The 20,199-nt window shown below is 40.4% G+C and overlaps 1 protein-coding gene across 1 annotated transcript in view; it reads left to right on the top strand.

Annotated features, from left to right (window-relative positions):
- The window catches only part of gmds (GDP-mannose 4,6-dehydratase), a 180,878-nt gene that overhangs the window by 19,383 nt on the left and 141,296 nt on the right, over nucleotides 1-20,199 (top strand). Inside the window, exon 4 of the mRNA XM_061883749.1 lies at nucleotides 4,662-4,771. Within this exon, the coding sequence (XP_061739733.1) occupies nucleotides 4,662-4,771 (110 nt within the window). The remainder of the gene's footprint in view (nucleotides 1-4,661; nucleotides 4,772-20,199) is intronic.

The raw sequence follows: 20,199 nt of genomic DNA on the forward strand, positions 1-20,199 counted from the left end.
GAGACAGGTGATTAGACAACTCGTTCCAGCTGAGAAATCTCCTCACCTGTCATCGCTTCACAGCCGGCTCCTGCGCACGCCCCGCCCGCAGAGGACGCGTCGACCACGCCCCTCCACAAGAGCCTTTTAGCGAAAACCTAAGAGTTTTCAGTTTTACATTGTACAGAATGTTATGGGGAGCGAGACAACTTCCAATTAAACAAGATCAATCACCTGGTCAGCAAAGTCGTAAAAGAAAGTGCATTTTAGTGGTACCGGGCACGTGTTTTCAGGGCATGTGCCGAAAATGGCTGATAATGGGTTGGGGGAAAAGTTTTGACCGTATGCCTCTCCGATTGTGTCAAAAATGTCCTCCCAAAAGGAACATGGTTAAAGCAAGTCCAGAACATATGTATAATATCAGCCTGATATTGTTTGAATCTATTTCAGGTATTGCTAACAGTGGAGTACATTTTGGATAATTTTAAATTAGTGTAGTATATTTTATGGATTACTTTGCATTGGATGAGACTATGACGGGCACATATCGAGGAGGAGTGGACCAGATTCAGGGCAGAGTTCCAGTGTTGATCGGATATGTTTGTATTAAGATCGCTCTCCCACGAGGCTCTTAACACTGTTAGAGAATTTGAAGCAACTGTATAGCACAGAGATGCATTTTTATATGATTAGGGCTCATAAAACACAATGTATCTATCAAAGTCTGGTTCCGTATTTTCATGGAGATCGACACAATGGTGTTTGTGCCTTCAAGTTTAAATGGAAAAGGGAGTGATGAGCATGAGCAAGAACGTAATGAGAAGTGTTGGATAGCCATTTCAACGTATACTCAGGCCGGGAGGGTTGGAGAGCCTCCATCCATCCAGTATAGGAGTTTCTGTACATCAGCCGCCCAATAGTATTATCTAAAATTAGGGAGTGCAAGCCCTCCTTTAGATTTGGGAGATTGTAGGACCAACTTGCCGATTCAGACCGATCCGGCCCCCCATCAAAATTTGGATATGGATTTGTCTAATTTATCGAAAGATGATTTAGTAATAAATATGAGGATATGTTGAAAAAGGTAAAGGAATTTAGGCAGAGTAATCATTTTGATCAGATTGATCTGGCCGACTTGAGATAATGGTAAAACAGACCAGCGGGCAAAGTCCTTCTCCATCTTTTCAATTAGAGGTAAAAAATGTGCCCGGAGCATACAGAATCAGACATAGCTGGAGTAATAAGGATTCCCAAGTAATGAATCCCGTTATGTGCCCATTTGAATGCTGCTAAAGATCATGGTAACTGTTAAGCTAAGAAATTATTCGGAAACAGCTCCTTTTTTGGTAGTTGAGTTTGTAACCAGAGTGTGTAGCAAACCGCTCCAGAATGTCAAATATTACCGGTAGTGACCTAGCAGGATCCGAGATGTACAAGAGCAAGTCGTCCGCATAAAGCAACACTTTGTGCAATGTGTCCGACCTGGTGATACCTTTAAACCCCCCTCTGCAGCCAAAGAGCAAGGGGTTTGGCGAATGGATAAGGTTTAGGAGGCGCAGAGTTTTGTGAGAGAATTGCCAGCCCAACATAAAACTTGTTTGATCAAACAAGATGATGGAAGAAAACCCTTTGGAGCCAGAGAGCGAGAACCTTGGATATAATTTTTAGAGTGAAATTGGTCTATCGCTGATGCAGAGCAGGGGGTCTTTCTCTTTTTTTAAGATGAGAGACATGGTGGCCCTCGATAAGGTTTCTGGGAGGTGATGGTGCAAGAATGCTTCATTATACATGTCTCTTAGAGCCGGAGCAAGAACACTGGAGAAAGTCTTGTAATTATCTGCACTGAAGCCATCCGAGCCGGGTGACTTATTGCTCTGTTAAGGATATGATTGCTTCTGTGATCTCAATGACACTAATGGGCTGGCCCAGGCCCCTCGCAGCCCCATGTTCTATCTGGGGGAATGTTGTATCGCTAAACAGTTCATTGAGGAAGGGGGGCAGTCTGAAGTATATAATGTTGAACAAAATTCAGCAAATGTTTCATTAATCTTAGCTGGATCAGTATGTAGTTCTCCCGTGTTAGAGTGAATATATTTGATTAGCCTCAAGGATGCTTCCTCCCTGACCCGGTGGGCTGAGAGCTTCCCAGCTTTCTCCCCAGATTCCAAAAATTGTTGTTTGGATTTGAGTAGTTGTAATTTCGCTCTATTGACAGACTTAGGGTCAAAGTCAGTTTGTAGGCAAAAGCGTTCTTTATATAGGGTTGGGTCTGGGTTTGAAGCATACTTATCGTCAAGATCCTTAATCTTGCGGAACAGCCCAGTGACCTGAATGGTCTGTCTTAAGTTGACCTCTAATATAGGCTTTAAATGCCTCCCAGAGTACACCTCTTCCAATTTCTGGTAAATCGTTCAGTTCGAAGAAAAACTTAATTTAATCGTTCAAGAAATTCCTGTACGGTCTTCTGCTAGTGAGACAGAGTTGAATTGCCATTGTTTAAGGGGTCGAAGTTGAGTGTCCATATTGATGTCGACTGAGGTGGGGGCGTGTTAAGAGATTACAATACTATGGTAATTACATGTGTTGATTTTGGAAAGTAGTTTATTGTTGAGAAAAAAGAAGTCTATCCGAGTGTAAGTGTGATGTACATGGGAGCAATAGGACAATTGTTTAATCGTAGGGGAGACATGTCTCCACGGGTCTGTAAGACCCAACTATTAGCGAGAGTATCCAGCATTTTAGCTGAATTAGATAAGGGAGCCAGTTTGTTAGATAATCGATCCAGTACAGGATCCTGCACCAGGTTAAAGTCCCCGCCCATAATGATAAAATGATTTTCAATGTTCGGAAATGATGTAAGCAATTTAGTCGGGAAAAAAAATGGGTCCATAAACACTAGCGAGTGCCTTGATGCTTTCCAGACACAATAAAATAACGGCCAGCCGAGTTTGCTATAGTTTGGCTGAGTTCGAATTAAATATTTTTAGGAATAACAATAGCTGTGTGGAATTTTGTATGTAAAATATGGCTGATCCAGCCTCTTTTTAAGTCGTGAAATCACTCTATTGCGAAGGTGGGTCTACTGACTGAAAAACAGATCTCTTTTGAGGTGTTGCAAATGTTTTAGTGCCGCTCCCCCCCTCCCCCCACGTTCCATGAAACAAATCTATGTGTATTATTGGTGCTGGTGATATATTACCATGTCCAACTAAGAGAGTAGAACGAGCTGATCTGTATAAGTAGATCAGGAGGGGGACTGATGCAAGATAACTGGCAACTGCAGAGAGTATTGGTAAGAGGAGGGGAGTAAACAGAAGCGTGAGAGGAAGGGTGTTCGTGTTCACCACTGCATTGAGTTAACCATTCAGTTATTTCAGTTACATTGTACAGCCTGTAGGTGGGGTAGTGAGTGAGACGGAGGAGATGCTGCTAGATGAGAAGAGAAGAATGTGATGTAGGTAAATACCGATGCGGAAATAAAGATGCTGAGTGGAAGGTAACGCGTTTGTGTTGGTTATTACTACACACCCAGCATAATAAAAGGATGAGGAGATAAACAGACCAATAAACACACATACGTATTTTCCATACGTATAATAGGAGCACCGGATTATAGGCCGTATTAAATGAGTCATATTATTATTATTTTTTTAAATGGAAAATACTTCCATTACACTATGTACCAAATAAAATAGCTTTGGGGTGGGTAACCAAACTTCTATTAGGCGCTTTGGGTATTTAAAAAAATATTTTAAGTGCGCCTTATAGCATGAAAAATATGGTGTATATATATATATATATATATATATATATATATATATATATATATATAAATATATCTATCTCTACATTGTTCATCACCGTCAGTAAACAATGGCAGTGATGACGTCCCGGGTCAGCGATGCGAGCTGCACTTTCAAACTTGTCAGCCACTTCTCCAAGAGACTGCGTTTGAACACTCCTCGCACTTCAATACTTCAAAAGGAACATGTTTTCTCCGTTTGTTGACCTGCTAAGTATGTTTTTGGGATGGAGGAATCCGGTCGGGTGCTGGTTAGTTTGTAGCTAACAGCTAGGCTGTCTCCATCCTTGAACGATGTCGATCCAGGGGGAGATAAAAGTGAAGTCTCCAGGGACTCACAAAGATTAAAACCACTCATTTTCTAGAGACATGGCACAGGATGAAGTTAAAAAGGTTGACTTTACACTCACCTTAGTGTTTACCATGAAGTCCTTCTTTTGACAGCCCCTCGCGGTAAAGTTGTCCGAGTGCAATTGATAAAACTTTTGGCGAATTAAAATTTAAGAAAATGTACCAGAAAGTTCATTACTTTGAAGACGACCAATAAAAACACGGAGAAGGCAGGGTCGGTAAAAAAAATAAAAATAAATCTGCGTCCCGGGACGCGCGTACTTGCGGAAATTTGTGTGTTTTCTGATTTCAATGCGTAAAAAGACACAAAGTATAACAGCAACAGTTTTAATATACCGCTCTAGCTGTAACAATTTACAGATTATTTTTCACACAGCAAATCACTTATTCCCTTCTCCAATACAAGTGTCTGTCTGCAAAAAAATTTTTCTGTCTCATTTTCATGAATTCCAAATCATTGATACACAATATAATGTGACTTGTATATTATGATTAATACATCAATGGCTGTATGCCTTTTCTTCCTCAGATATGAAGCTACACTATGGTGACTTGACAGACAGCACATGTCTAGTGAAGATCATCAACCAAGTCAAGCCAACAGAGATTTACAACCTGGGTGCTCAGAGTCATGTCAAGGTAGCATGATCCTGCTCTCTCGCCTCTTAATCCCATACTTAACAGTTGCATTTAAAGTCAGTCTGTGAGCATTTTGAACAATTACTGCCACTTGTTTAGTTTATCTGCATCGCCTGGGTTTGTTTTTGGTCAGAATCAAAACCGTTTTATTGGCAAGTACATTTACACATATGAGAAATGTATCCTGGTCTGTTGGTGAAAAAACAGCTAACAGAAGAAATAAGGCCAAATTAGCAAGAACGTAAGTCAAATGAATTGTTTGAAGCATTTGACAATGTATACATAAAATAAAATGACATTTTTAAAATTTGAAATATAAGCATAATTACAAAAGAAAAACAAACGACATACCACACAAAATGTACAAACGGTATAATTGATTTTAAGTAAGAAAAAATACAAAGTCTAGTGAGTGTTAATGTACATGTACATAAAAGAAACAGCCTTCACAATGCTGCGATGTTTTGCGACTGTGGAGCTGATGAGAGTTGTTATGTGGAGCGAGCGAAAATGGTAGGAAAATTGTTGCTTAGGCTGGCATTGGAGGGGAAGAAACTGTTTTGAGTCGAGTGGTTTTGGCTCTGATGAACAGCAGCATCCATGTGCAGAGTATCAAGGGTTGGAATTAGAATTGAATACATCTGACGTTAGCCACCTTTGCAAAGGTGGCGCGTGCGTTCATTGAGATATGGGTTGCCCATCTCGGTACCCCGTCAGACATCTATTCCGTCCGAGGCGCCCAGTTCACTTCTGAGCTCTGGGCTGCTGTGGCGGAGAGCTTGGGAGTGAAACCCCACCACACAACGGCGCATCACCCACAGGCCAATGGTATGTGTAAGCGGTTTCACCAGTCCATTAAGCGAGCGCTCAGGGCGTCCCTAAAAGACAGCGCTTGGGTAGACAAACTCCCTTGGGTCATATTGGGGCTTCGGACTCCCTCCGAGGAAGACCTGCAGTGTTGGTGTATGGCCAGCCTTTTTGAGTGCTAGGTGAAGTGAAGTCAAGTGAATTATATTTATATAACGCTTTTCTCTAGTGACTCAAAGCGCTTTATATAGTGAAACCCAATATCTAAGTTACATTTAAACCAGTGAGGGTGGCACTGAGAGCAGGTGGGTAAAGTGTCTTGCCCAAGGACACAACGGCAGTGACTAGGGTGGCGGAAGCGGAAATCGAACCTGCAACCCTCGAGTTGCTGGCACGGCCACTCTACCAAGTGACTTTATTCCTAGCACTACAGCACCTTGGTCCGCCGGTGTGCAGCGAGCTGCTCCCCTCGATGCCGCCAAGGGTTTTTTCCCCCATTCCCACTTCCCAACACGGCCTTACGCAATCTCATATTTCCGCTCCTTTATGAAGAGCGGCATTTGTTTTTGTTCGCCACGACGCCCACCCTGGCGCCATTCAACCTCCTTACGATGGGCCATTTCGCGTCCTGGAGAGGAGACAAGCATTTCCTGTTTGATGTCTGGGGTTGGTCTGAAAGAATCACAGTGGACTGGCTTTAAGCGGCCCACTTGGATCTTAGTCAGATGGATACCACGGCTGTACCCCCGCGCCGGGGTCGCCCTCACGCTCTACCTGGGCCCCATGACAATGTTTTGCATCCTTTTACGTAGGCCCCTGGACCTTCCACAAAGCAGATGCTGTGCGGGTCCCCCCTGCAGACTCCCCGACATTAGTATCAGTTCGGCGCACCCGGTTTGCTCGGCCTGTCCATTGACTTTTTAGTTCTTTTGTGATGGCGAATTCTGGGGGGGACATGAGTAGCAGTTGCTTCAAGGACATAATTCACCACACCTGTTTATTTGACTTTGTCGTCATTATTCACTGTCTTTGTTCCATTGTGCACATAACGTTAGCTGAGCCAGGTCGAGCAAGCGGAGCTTGTGACAATAATGGAGAGAGATGGTGCGAAACTTATCACAAATGGAGGAAGAACAATAAATGCCCAACATAAAAAGCAGGGGTCCATCATCCGGCGGTGGTTTGGCTTCAAGTGGGAAGATATTCAGTAGACAACAGCAATATGCTATTCAATGTATATACTATGATGATTAACCTGTGTGATGACTGTATTATGCTGATATTATATATTTGTACCATGAATTGATTAACGTGGAAAAACTTATTGGGGTGTTACCATTTAGTGGTCAAATTTACGCAATATGTACTGAACTGTGCAATCTACTAATAAAAGTATCAATCATCCATCCATCCATCCATTTTTCTACCGCTTATTCCCTTTGGGGTCGCGGGGGGCGCTGGTGCCTATCTCAGCTACAATCGGGCGGAAGGCGGGGTACACCCTGGACAAGTCGCCACCTTGGGAGAACATGCAAACTCCACACAGAAAGATCCCGAGCCTGGATTTGAACCCAGGACTGCAGGAACTTCGTATTGTGAGGCAGACGCACTAACCCCTCTTCCACCGTGAAGCCCTAAGTATCAATCAATCAATGCAAATTACGCAGCAGAAGTGTTACTACAAAAAGGTAGCAACACTATTAATTTGTTCTTTCATTTAAAAAGTCACCCGTGGGAGAATGAAGAGTATTTAATAAATACAGTTTTGGTCAATTGACTTAGTTGTGATTTCCCTCTCTGCATGAAAGTTTAAAAGTAGCAAGTATAAATGCAGTATGAAGAAGAATGTTTTAATGTAGACACATAGAATCATTATACTGCTGAGATTATATGCATCAAGTGTTCATTCAAGGCCAAGGCAAAGTATCGTAATATATATTGTACATCGCAATATGGCATAAAATATCGCGATATTAATAAAAGCCAAAATCGCCCAGCCCTACGTCCTTATTATTAAATGTGAAAGCACTAAACTCTAAAGTCTGCTGTTCTTAAATCCAATGTTGTCTTTTTTCTAGGACCAAATCATAAAATAAACAGTATGCCTACTTTGCAATCATTTGGGTGTAGGAATTAAAGAAAACAATATAATTGCGTGTAATAATGGGGAAAAGATACTGAAACGGTTGCCAAAAAACTTACTGCAGAAAGTGGCAAGATGGCTACTCTAGTCTTACATTAATCATTAAGAAAAGAGCAACAATGTATTTTGTAAACAAATATAAAACATCACCCTTTCCAAATATAACTGTTAATAAGGAACTAATACAACATGATAGTGGATATCGTTACTATGGGGTCATTTTACACGTCAAACAGATGTGCCAGAGACTCAAGTACATTTGAACATTTTTATGATGAATCAGGAATTCGTTAACACTGTAGGCACCTCAAACATATTTTAATGCAACGGTGGAACAGGGGTCAGTGCATGTGCCTCACGATACAAAGGTCCTGAGTATTCCCGAGTTCAGGATCTTTCTGTGTGGAGTCTGCATGTTCTCCCCCTCTCATTGCCAAAACATGCACCTGGAAATAGGTTGATTGGCAACACTAAATGGTCCCTAGTGTGTGAATGTTGTCTGTCTATCTGTGATGGCCTTGTGATGAGGGAGCGACTTGTCCAGGGTGTACCCAGCCTTCTGCCCGAATGCAGCTGAGATCCAGCACCCCCTGCTACCCCAAAAGGGACAAGCGGTAGAAATTGCATGGATGGGTGTATTATGTCTCGTTTTTATTATTGTATAACATGTTTGTCCCAGGCAAGCAAAATTACACAGAGGTCATTGGAAACCTTGCATAAACAATCGCTCAAAATCCTTGACGGAAAACCACAACCCCACCATCACTGTTCTTCAAAAATATAGATTGTTAAATTTTGCTAACATTAAAAAATTTGCATCAGTACGAATGGCCCATCGAATCCTAAATAACACTGTACCAGCGCCATTTAAGCACTTTGTCTAGTTTACATCTGCTGTGACAACTAGAAACACACACGCCTCCACCAGGGGGCAGTGTAGCGTACACTGATGTAAAACCTTTTTTGCACAATCAGACTTTTCATATAAAGTGATAAAGGAATGGAACGACCTCACAGCAAACTTGAAAATGACAATAAAGTCCATTCTATTCTAAAAATCAGAATAAGAAAAGTTTTTTTGCCATTGTTTGAGAACGGGTTCACAAACTAAGAATTTTACCTGGCGCAATCGTGCAACATAAAAGACATATAACACAGAATATAATAACATGAGCTGTAATCAAAAGTCTAACATATTATTCTTCATTCACAATTGAGGTTAGAAAGTGGCTTTGGAGCAATCAAAATTGCTCACACGGTCACTGAGGTAGGGTTTATTATACTTATGCATGAGAAAATGTTGTAAGCTGTAAGGTGTGTCTGTTAAAATCATGGTTGTTTTTACAAATGATGACAGATGTGAACAAGAGCATGAATTGTCTATGTGTGATGTTGTTAACGAGGCGTGGTTGTAATAAGTATAAGTATGTGTCAATGAAAGGGCATTTTATGGATTTTATTAATTTGATTACATGTTATAGTATAATGGTATTATAATTTTATTGTTATAGCTTTATTGTTATGATATATTGTGTGTTTTTGTATCTTTTTAATTTAGGTAACCACGGACACCCAATGCAAATGAGCTATTTAGCTATAATCTGGTGCAAAACATATGTATTTGAGCTTAATGTCCCTTCAAATGAAGACTAAACTAAACTAATTCAGGCTGAAGCCTATTTTTCACTCTGTAACGTTTCAAACTTTGTTGTAATGTGTGTGTGTGTGTGTGTGTGTTTGTGTGTGTGTGTGTGTGTGTGTGTGTGTGTGTGTGTAAGAAGATGTCCATTGGAGCAAACAGCTGGCTAGTCAAAAGGTTGAACTTGTGGTTAGAACAGGTTACCGTTGGATCGTGGGATAATGTAGGTCAGCAAAAGTTTTTTCCTAAACGTCGTCCCAAGGGCTGCTCTAAACTGTCAAACAGTTGCTGATTTTGTACATATATTTTCCAATGAAAATTATTTGCCACTTTGCACACACTCTTATTGTTAATATACGGAGTTATATACTTATTTTTTTGTGTACCCTACCCTAATATTAGTTTAATATTTGTTATTTATCGTCTTATTTTGTGAAGCAATATTAATATACAATATTAGGATTTTCCTAACAAAGAGACGGAAAGAAGTACCAACACCAGAATGAGGACTTAAGTGCAACTGCATCTGGTTTCGCTTTTGTTTTCTAGTTACATTATGATGATGCAGATAAATTGCAAGACTAACCGTTTGAAAAGAGTGAATTATATTTGTATTGTACGTACATTAAAGGCTCTCACTGGCTGAGGTGCAGCATTAATAGTTTGTAGCGCTGTTTCCATTCTCAACATAACAATGGTGGCACACTTTAGGCTGAAGCGGTACACACAAACGGCCATTTTAGGCATGTGAATTGTCCACGTAATCGTGGAAATTTGCATTTTTAAGCATAAGACGCATACTGTCTTTGTGTGTCTGCTACTGTGCATGCGTACAACATGGCCAACACAGTTTTGTTATTTCATCATTTATGTTGTTAATTTGCATTTTAATTTCTGATCTCCCTGTTGGATATAGGCTGAATTTATGGATTTTGCGTTAACAGCTGTCTTCAAATTCTCTCAAGTAGGATTCAATTTTTCGTATCTGTTTTCCAAGTTTCTGTGCTTGATAACAAAACTGATCTTACGCTGCTCCTACACAGTTGTGCTTTGGTATTTCATGACTTACTCCTAGATAAATGTTGTTTAATTTAAGATCTGTGGCTGCTTTACCAATCTTACTATTAATTCCTGTCAAGACATCACCATCATTAATTTGTGTACTTCCCAGGTTACAAAAGTTGTTATACATAGAGTTGTGTATTCTGATTGCTTCTATCATTTATCACCATCATTTCTGTCTATTTTTGATTTATTTTTAGTCAAAATTACCTGGCTTCCATGGCAACTTTGATTGTCTTTTCCGTCATAAAATGTCTTGTATGTGATGTCAAACTAATATTGTCTGCAAATAACAGATCTTCAAAAAAAAAGAAAGCTAAAATCCATAGCACCCCTTATTGTCTTTTGTAGCTCTTCGCGTGACCCAATCAATCACAGTCAACAATCATTTATTTTTCAGGATCAAGCTCCAAAACAATTAAAACAGCGCTACAACCGGAGCTTGATGCTTCTGCTTTTTTCATATCAGTACTGACAGACTTCTTCTTAAAATACAATGTCTGGAGTTGAACAATTTTACAAATATTCAAAAAATATATAAATACAAAAACTCTTTTTACTGTTTTTATCTACCTTTGAATCACGTTTCTAATCACTTTTTAAAAATATATGATTTGTATTTATCTCTTATTTCATTTTCCATTACTTGTACTCAACCTACTGTCCCATGTGCGACTTTACATCTACTGCCTTGGCACACACTAACTGTAGTTCAGCTTTGACATACATATCTGGTGTGCTTATGATCAATACAACACTCAAAAGTTCGTTTAGCATGTCCTTGTAACATAAATGACATTTAACACCCTATTTTCAAGTTTCTCTGAGGATTTATGTTGTGAACTTACTCTTAAACTAAAGCTAACTGTTTTTTGCTTCGTCACCGAACCAACGTCAATGCGACTCTTTTTTTTAAAGGCCTACTGAAATTAGATTTTCTTATTCAAACGGGGATAGCAGGTCCATTCTATGTGTCATACTTGATCATTTCGCGATATTGCCATATTTTTGCAGAAAGGATTTCGTAGAGAACATCGACAATAAAGTTTGAAACTTTTGGTCGCTAATAAAAAAGCCTTGCCTGTACCGGAAGCAGCAGACAATGTGCGTGTGACGTCACTAGTTGTAGAGCTCCTCTCATCTGAACATTGTTTACAATCATAGCCACCAGCAGCTAGAGCGATTCGGACCAAGAAAAGAAACAATTTCCCCATTAATTTGAGCGAGGATGAAAGATTTGTGTATGAGGCTAGTGAGAGTGAAGGAATGGAAAAAAAAAAGGCGAGGGCAGTGGGAGCGATTCAGATGTTATTAGACACATTTACTAGGATAATTCTGGAAAAATACCTTATATGCTTATTGTGTTATTAGTGTTTTAGTGAGATTATACGTACCTGAAAGTCAGAGGGGTCTGGCCACAGGTGTGGTGACCGCCAGTGTCTCTGAGGGAAGCCACGCAGCTGCAGGAGGACGCAAGCTCCCCTCATGTCTAAGGTAAGAGCCGACTTATTACCACAATTTTCTCACCGAAACCAGCAGGTTGACATGTGGTCGAAAACCATGTTTGCTTGACCGCTCTGTTTCATAGTAAAGTTTCACCTTCGGGAATGTAAACAAGGAAACACTGGCTGTGTTTGTGTTGCTCAAGGCAGCCGCAATACACCGCTTCCCACCTACATCTTTCTTCTTTGACTTCTCCATTATTAATTGAACAAATTGCAAAAGATTCAGCAACACAGTTGTCCAGAATACTGTGAAATTATGCGATTCAAGCAGACTACTTATAGCTTGGATCGGGCTGGAAAAAAAATGTCTGCTACAACCGGTGACGTTATGTGCACGCGTCATCATACGTGTCATCATACCGCAACGTTTTCAACAGGATACTTTGCGCGAAATTTAAAATTGCAATTTAGTAAATTAAAAAGGCCGTATTGGCATGTGTTGCAATGTTAAGATTTCATCATTGATATATAAACTATCAGACTTTGTGGTCGGTAGTAGTGGATTTCAGTAGGCCTTTAAGTCATAAACTTAACAAAAGAGACTTTAGCTTAACATTGCTTACTCTAAAAGGTACAGAATAAATGATACTACGGTTTGTATGTGTTATATGCAAACCAGCTTACCTGCAAAAACAAAACAGCTACAACTGGAGCTTGATGTATATGCTTTTGTTCATATCAGTACTAATAGACACCAGGCGCTCTCTGATGGTGCAACTAAATATTGCATGCTGCATAAAAATACATAGTAAACTTTGACATCACAAAATAATTAGTCCATAAACAGTATTTAAATCAAGTTTTCTGACCTTAAAGAGTTTTTAATTGGGGGAGGGACCGCAACTATTTTAATCATAGTAAATCACTTAGTGACACACTCTCCCCCACAAAATTAAATGTGTCCTGACTTTTCTGTTACTTAGTCTGTAACCTTAGCACACTTGGACAGCCCAGGGTCTCCAAAAGGTTTTACTCTCAATAACCTGAGTCTTAACCTTACAACCCCTCTGTACCCAAGTTGGCTGACCTAAAGAGTTGTAACTCAGTACCATAGGTTGTTGTCTCTGTCGCTGAGGTCGCTGGGTCTTAGTCTTAATTTCACCTTCATCGACACTCACCACATGCTAGACTGTCTTGTTCGGGATCCGAAACATTTTCTTCAGTCTGTGGTTGTATGTCCTCTTCACTTAGTAGTGGAAAATCCTCTTCAGGTTGCACTGCATGGGTCCTGATGGTGTGGTCTGTGTTGTTTGTCACTGGGATGGGCACATACAACCATTTTCTGTCTGAGGATTTTACCAGCATCTCGTTGTAGACGATGCCCTCTGGTGGCGGATCATATGTGTTAGGTGAGAACAACATGTCTTGGCCCCTGACTTTTTGACTAACATGTGCTTGCATGTGAACTAGTGTTACCTGCTTAGCTGGCAATGTCACTGTTTTTACACCAATACGCACCACGCCAATGCCTGAATCTTTGTTGCTGTTCTGCACTAGCTTGACGACGTGAACAATTCTGACAGTTATCTCAAAAGCTTTACTTACTTTGTGGGAAAGCTGCTTTGTCCCCCCTTTAGTTTTGCCTTCATTGTTGTTTACAATGGCGTCAATGACAATGTAGCCGATGATGGGGTCACTGGCCACTGGTGGGACACTGCAAACTAGTATTGGCCCTTCCAACTCACTTTTGGATGAATCACTGTCGAGCCGAAATCTGACTTCAATCAAGCCAGTGTAGGGAATGGGCGTGTCATTAGCAGCATAAATTGTGAGTGTCTCATTCTTTTAACAGTTCAGATATGGGCCGGACGAATGTGTGGGGAAGATGCTGTTCATTAACTATGCTCGACTGGGCCCTTGTGTCCCACAGTACAGTTACTGGATGATTGTCCAAAAACAGTTCATTGTACATCTGTTTCCCACAAGGCTGACTAACTGACTTGCGTTGAGGGGGTAGTGAACTTCGCTGACACTGGCATTGGCTGTAGGTTGTGTGGGGGCTGGTTCTGGATTTGGGAGCTCACCTTAGGATGATTGGCTTTGGACTACTGCTGGTCCCGTCACAGTAGTCCCTCCCCATTTCTCGACTGTCTCAGAGCTCGGCATCCCCGAGAGAAGTGACCCTTACGCCCACATTTGAAGCAGTGTGAACTGTTATCTCCTTTTCCCTCTTCCCAAAAGTTTTTACTACCCTTTTCTCTCTGCTTTGGTCCACTTGCACAGGGACTGGTCTCCATGCCATAAGCATTTGCTTCATCCATCCATCCATCCATCCATCATCTTCCGCTTATCCGAGGTCGGGTCGCGGGGGCAACAGCCTAAGCAGGGAAACCCAGACTTCCCTCACCCCAGCCACTTCGTCTAGCTCTTCCCGGGGGATCCCAAGGCGTTCCCAGGCCAGCCGGGAGACATAGTCTTCCCAACGTGTCCTGGGTCTTCCCCGTGGCCTCCTACCGGTTGGACGTGCCCTAAACACCTCCCTAGGGAGGCGTTCGGGTGGCATCCTGACCAGATGCCCGAACCACCTCATCTGGCTCCTCTCGATGTGGAGGAGCAGCGGCTTTACTTTGAGTCCCTCCCGGATGGCAGAGCTTCTCACCCTATCTCTAAGGGAGAGCCCCGCCACCTGGCGGAGGAAACTCATTTCGGCCGCTTGTACCCGTGATCTTATCCTTTCGGTCATGACCCAAAGCTCATGACCATAGGTGAGGATGGGAACGTAGATCGACCAGTAAATTGAGAGCTTTGCCTTCCGGCTCAGCTCCTTCTTCACCACAACGGATCGGTACAACGTCCGCATTACTGAAGACGCCGCACCGATCTGCCTGTCGATCTCACGATCCACTCTTCCCTCACTCGTGAACAAGACTCCTAGGTACTTGAACTCCTCCACTTGGGGCAGGGTCTCCTCACCAACCTGGAGATGGCACTCCACCCTTTTCCGGGCTTTACAAAACTCTTCAATGATTTGTTGTGTGTCAGTGCTTTCACTTTTAGTCTCTTTACAGCTTTCACGGCCACTGCAGTCTGGGCTTCTCTGGGCTTTGCGGGGCTCTGGACAGGTGTGTGGTCTGCCTGGCATTCTGTTTGGAGCTCTTGTACTTTGGGAATCTTGGTTGCAGCTGACCTTTTACCTTTCTCAAGTCTTTTTTTTTTTTTTTTTTTTTTTTTTTTTCTCAAGTCTTTCACTTTCCAGCTTTGACGCTTCAGTTAGACCTCTGATTCATTCTTCATCTGTTGTGCTCACATCACTGAGGAGGGGGATTATCTGATACTTAACCGAATCGCTGAGCAGCCCTGTTTCAATGGAATGTAAAAACTTGCGCTGGATTGTGCGTCGGCTGTAAAGTGCATCAGTTTCCTCATTAGCAACTTTCCACAGCAGTTTCTCTTTCAGTTCAATGGCATGAAAAACAAAGTCCAGGACAGTGTCTCTGGGCTCTTTGGGGATATTGATGAGCTGGTGGTACAGCTCAGTAAGGCTGTCTACCTTGTAGTGCAGGGGTAGGGAACCTATGGCTCTAGAGCCAGATGTGGCTCTTTTGATGACTGCATCTGGCTCTCAGATAAATCTTAGCTGACATTGCTCAACACGATAAGTAATGAATAATTCCGCTGGTAATCACGATGTTAAAAATAACGTTCAAAATATAAAACATTCTCATGCAGTTTTAATCCATCCATTCGTTTCCTACCGCACCTGTTCAAGAAATAACAATTTTATTAAAAATAATTAATGACTTATTATACTCTAAAAAATGTGGTTTTACTTAAAAAATGCATGCATTTAGTTGTATTCAGTGTTAAAAAAATTTTGGGGACAGTATCAGATCCCCAAATAAAGAGATAAGTTAAGGATAGTATCGCCTTTGCATCCTTATTAGCACATAGGAGCATTTTGCTGGAGTGGAAGTCACCTTTTTGCCCCAAAGCTTCCTTATGGCTTAAAGACATCATGATGTATTTAGATCTGGAGAAAATAAAGTTCAATTTTAGGGGGGCACCTGGGAGGTTTTATTCTGTTTGGGGCTGTATGGTTGATTACATAGCTAAATTAAAGATGCTACAGGACACATGATAAGTTCACCTTTCATAAACCAGCTTTTTTTGTTTTTTGTTATTAATATTATTTTTTTATTTTATTCATATTTATTCCGGGTGTATATTTACTATCTGCCTATGTTGAGAAGAAAGTGATGTACTAATTATTTTCCATTTGTGACTGTACCTTTAATTTATGTAGGACCTGGGAGCCAGGGGGGTTTATGTGTGTATGGGGTATGTGTTGGGTTGCTGTTCTTGGAAGTGGGTGGGAAAAAAAGGGGAAAAATGTGTTTACTGTTTTGTTGCACATTGTAATACCTGTCAAATTCAATAAAAAACATTTATTAAAAAAAAATATATATATATGATTAGACTCTCACGGAAATACATTTTAAAATATTTGGCTTTTATGGTTCTCTCAGCCAAAAAGGTGCCCGACCCCTGTTGTAGTGTCTCTTTTTAATATAGTGAACAGTTTATTGAGGGTCAGTTCACGTTAGATTTCCAGCATATCTCTGAGGGGCAGGCCTGGACTAATAGCCCTGATTACTGCTTCGATTATTTAAGTCTCGAAATGTCCTTTTACAGTAACTCCCCAATTTGACGCACAAAACTGAGGTAGGATAGCTTATCCCTCTGTCCGGATTCACCTGTCTACCCACAGATCTTGAACTCCCTTCAAAAAAGTTCCTTCTTGCAGAGAACATCTTTGCTCTGGTCAAACTCTTGAGTGGAGAAGGTATACTTTTGGGTGAAGTGTCAGGCTCAAACAGTTTCTCTGATCTTTCTTTGACAATGGTTCAACGTTTAATTTCTTCTGATATTTACTTAACTCTATCTAACATTCCTCAACTTGTTCTTCTTGTTCACTTTCCTCAATCTCATCAAACATGCTTTCTTCCATCTTGATGAGCACCCTTCTTGACTTGCTGTGATAATCTCCGCTGTCCAGGCCGGAACATATCCGTCGCTCGCAGACATTCACGAGAAGGTCTTTCTCCATCTGCCACAAGGCTGTACTCAGTTCATCACGCATTGGCTGTACTTTTTCCATGTTTAATAGTAGAATAAGGTTTGTTTCTTGGGAAGGAGGGACGATGGTGGTGGTGTTGACTCACTGGTGCTTCCTCCTGGCTGGCTCGCCAAAATGTTACACGGCTCGAAAGATGGGCCAACTTTTTCGTTGTGCGACACCTTTTATTTTTCAGGATCAAGCTGCAAAACAATTAAAACATCGTTACAACCGGAGCTTGATGTGCATCTGCTTTTTTTTTATATCAGTACTGTCAGACATCTTCTCAAAATACAATGTCTGTAGTTGAACAATTTTACAAATATTCCAAAAATATATAAATACAAAAAACATTTTTACTGTTTTTATCTACCTTTGAATCATGTTTCTAATTACTTATTAATATATGGATTGCATTTTTCTCTTATGTCATTTTCCATTACTTGTACTCTACCTACTATCCTACGTGCGACTGTGCATCTACTGCCTTAGCACAAACTAACTGTAGTTCATCTTTGACACACATATCTGGTGTGCTTAAGATCTATACAACACTCAAAAGTTTGTTTAGCATTTCCTTGTAACATAAATTACATTTAACACCCTATTATCAAGTATCCCTGAAGATTTATGTTGTGACCTTACTCCTAAACTAAAGCTAACTGTATTTTGCTTTCTCACCGTGGTTACCGTCGGACCAACATCCGCGATCTTAGAAAATAACCCTGAATGTGACTCATTTTTAAGTCATACACGTAACAAAACAGACCTTTGCTCAACATTGCTTACTCTAAAAGGTACATAATAAATTATACTACTGCTTTTATGTGTTATATGCAAACCAGTTTATCTGAAAAACAATTAAAACAGCATTACAACCGGAGTTTGAGGCATCTGCTTCTTGTACAGTGCCAGTTACAAATACCAAAGGCACCACACGGCCTCTGCTGGTGTAACGAAATATTGCATGCTGAATAAAAAATACATAGCAAACCTTGACATCACGAAAAAAAAAAAAACTCTATAAACGGTATTTAAATCGACTTTTCTGACCTTAAAGTTTTTAACTTAGTGTCACATATGCCGCATGTGTCTGAAAGTGCTCCCCTTTGGATATAATGTGCCCGTATGAATCTAAGGAATGCGGAAATCTTTTATAACTAACTTTCACGGGAGTACAATCTTTACATTTTTTGTATTTTGACATTCAATATATACGTTTCACACTAAAAACAATCAAATGTTAAGATGTTGAAAACCAAGTCATATACTTACATTTTGTAAGATAGCTACATAAAAGCCTTATCAAACATCTGCTTACATGGCCTGCAAGTAGCACACCGCAAGTTGGCTTCCACTTCTTCTGCAATGCAAACCATTAATGTTTTAAGGGCTGAAGAGTAACCGTATAGTAATTCATGGTTTAAAAGACTTGTTTTTATGTCTGTAAGAGTCTTCCTGTTTTTTGCGGACTAATGTTTTGACAGACTACTTTTCTGTGGTGCTTCTGTCCACTCTTATCAAGAAGTTCCATTCATCCATCCATCCATTTTTTACCGCTTGTTCTAATTTGATAAACAAAGATTGGGGAATTAAGTACTGATTTTTTTTTTTTAAATCTTCATTTAGAATTATAAACCTCTAGTTTCGAAGAATCTTTCCCTCATATGTTATTTTTATATGAGAGGAGGTCTATCAAATGAAGACTGTACAAACTAAAATATTCCAGGGAATTTCATAATAATCTATTAGAGTAAAACAAGCCAACCAATATGCTTTTGCATGACAACAGGGACTTACCAGCAAAATCGAATTAGCTCCAACATTTAAAGGACAACGGCATCTTTACATTATAGAGAATTTCATAGCAGACACAAGTGAAATAATATATACGCTCCTTATGATGACCATAGTAATAAGATGAATAGTAATTACCAATGGTGATATGGAAATACCCACCTTTCTCATTGTCTCAAATCTTCCATCTACAAAAAGACTTGTTCCAACCACAGCACTGAGATGATGGACAGGATTCTGTCAATACAAATTTCTGTTACTGAAATTCTAGATAATGGTTGTAAATGATGAAGAATACAGTAAGGCAGCAACAAAAGAACAGAAGATAATTTATTATGGAGGGGCAACTTGCCTTCTCTTTCCTGACAAACACATGAATATTTGAGTCGATAGCCTATAGACTTATAGAAGCAGAAGGAAAACAATGTAAAACTCTTCAAAAGATGATGATAAAATTAAAAACTTTCACTTCATCTGCCAGCCAATTGGTGCCTTCAAGTGTCCAAAAGGACGTGTCATACAATTTAAAAGGGCCGACAACAGCTTCCACATGGCTCTCATCATTTAAAGTCCACAAAGAACGAACTGAAGGAAGAAAACAAAATTAGAAACAGATATTTATCCATGACCAAAAATATAAAAATATGGATAGCATACTTTTACAATTTGATTCATTATGTATGGGGCTGTATTGAAGTCACACTACTTCACCTACTATGTTAGGAGTGGTACTGTATCTGCCATTGGTTGGGTTCGCTTTACAGGTTTTAGGTGATTTATACTATATTTTGTTTTAAGAATGTCCCATGCTGAATTAACTGAGACAGATTTGTCTTTGATTTACTCAATTTTGTAAGGCCCACTAAAGTCTGGCTTAAAGGCCTACTGAAATGAGATTTTCTTATTTAAACGGGAATAGCAGGTCCATTCTATGTGTCATACTTGATCATTTCGCGATATTGCCATATTTTTGCTGAAAGGATTTAGTAGAGAACATCCACGATAAAGTTCGCAACTTTCGGTGTTAAGAGAAATGCCCTGCCTCTACCGGAAGTCGCAGACGATGACGTCACGTGTGGGGGCTCCTCACATATTCACATTATTTTTAAAGGGAGCCTCCAACAAAAAGTGCTATTCGGACTGAGAAAACGACAATTTCCCCATTAATTTGAGCGAGGATGAAATATTCGTGTTTGAGGATATTGATAACGACGGACTAGAAAAAAAAAAAGATTAAAAAAAACGCGATTGCATTCGAACAGATTCCGATGTTTTTAGAGACATATACTAGGGTAATTCTGGAAAATCCCTTATCTTTCTATTGTGTTGCTAGTGTTTTAGTGAGTTAAATAGTACCTGATAGTTGGAAGGGTGTCTCCACGGGTGTCTTGACGCGCAGTGTCTCAGGGGAGTCGACGG

The sequence above is a fragment of the Nerophis ophidion genome, linkage group LG22, assembly GCF_033978795.1.
Source record: "Nerophis ophidion isolate RoL-2023_Sa linkage group LG22, RoL_Noph_v1.0, whole genome shotgun sequence".
NCBI lineage: Eukaryota > Metazoa > Chordata > Actinopteri > Syngnathiformes > Syngnathidae > Nerophis > Nerophis ophidion.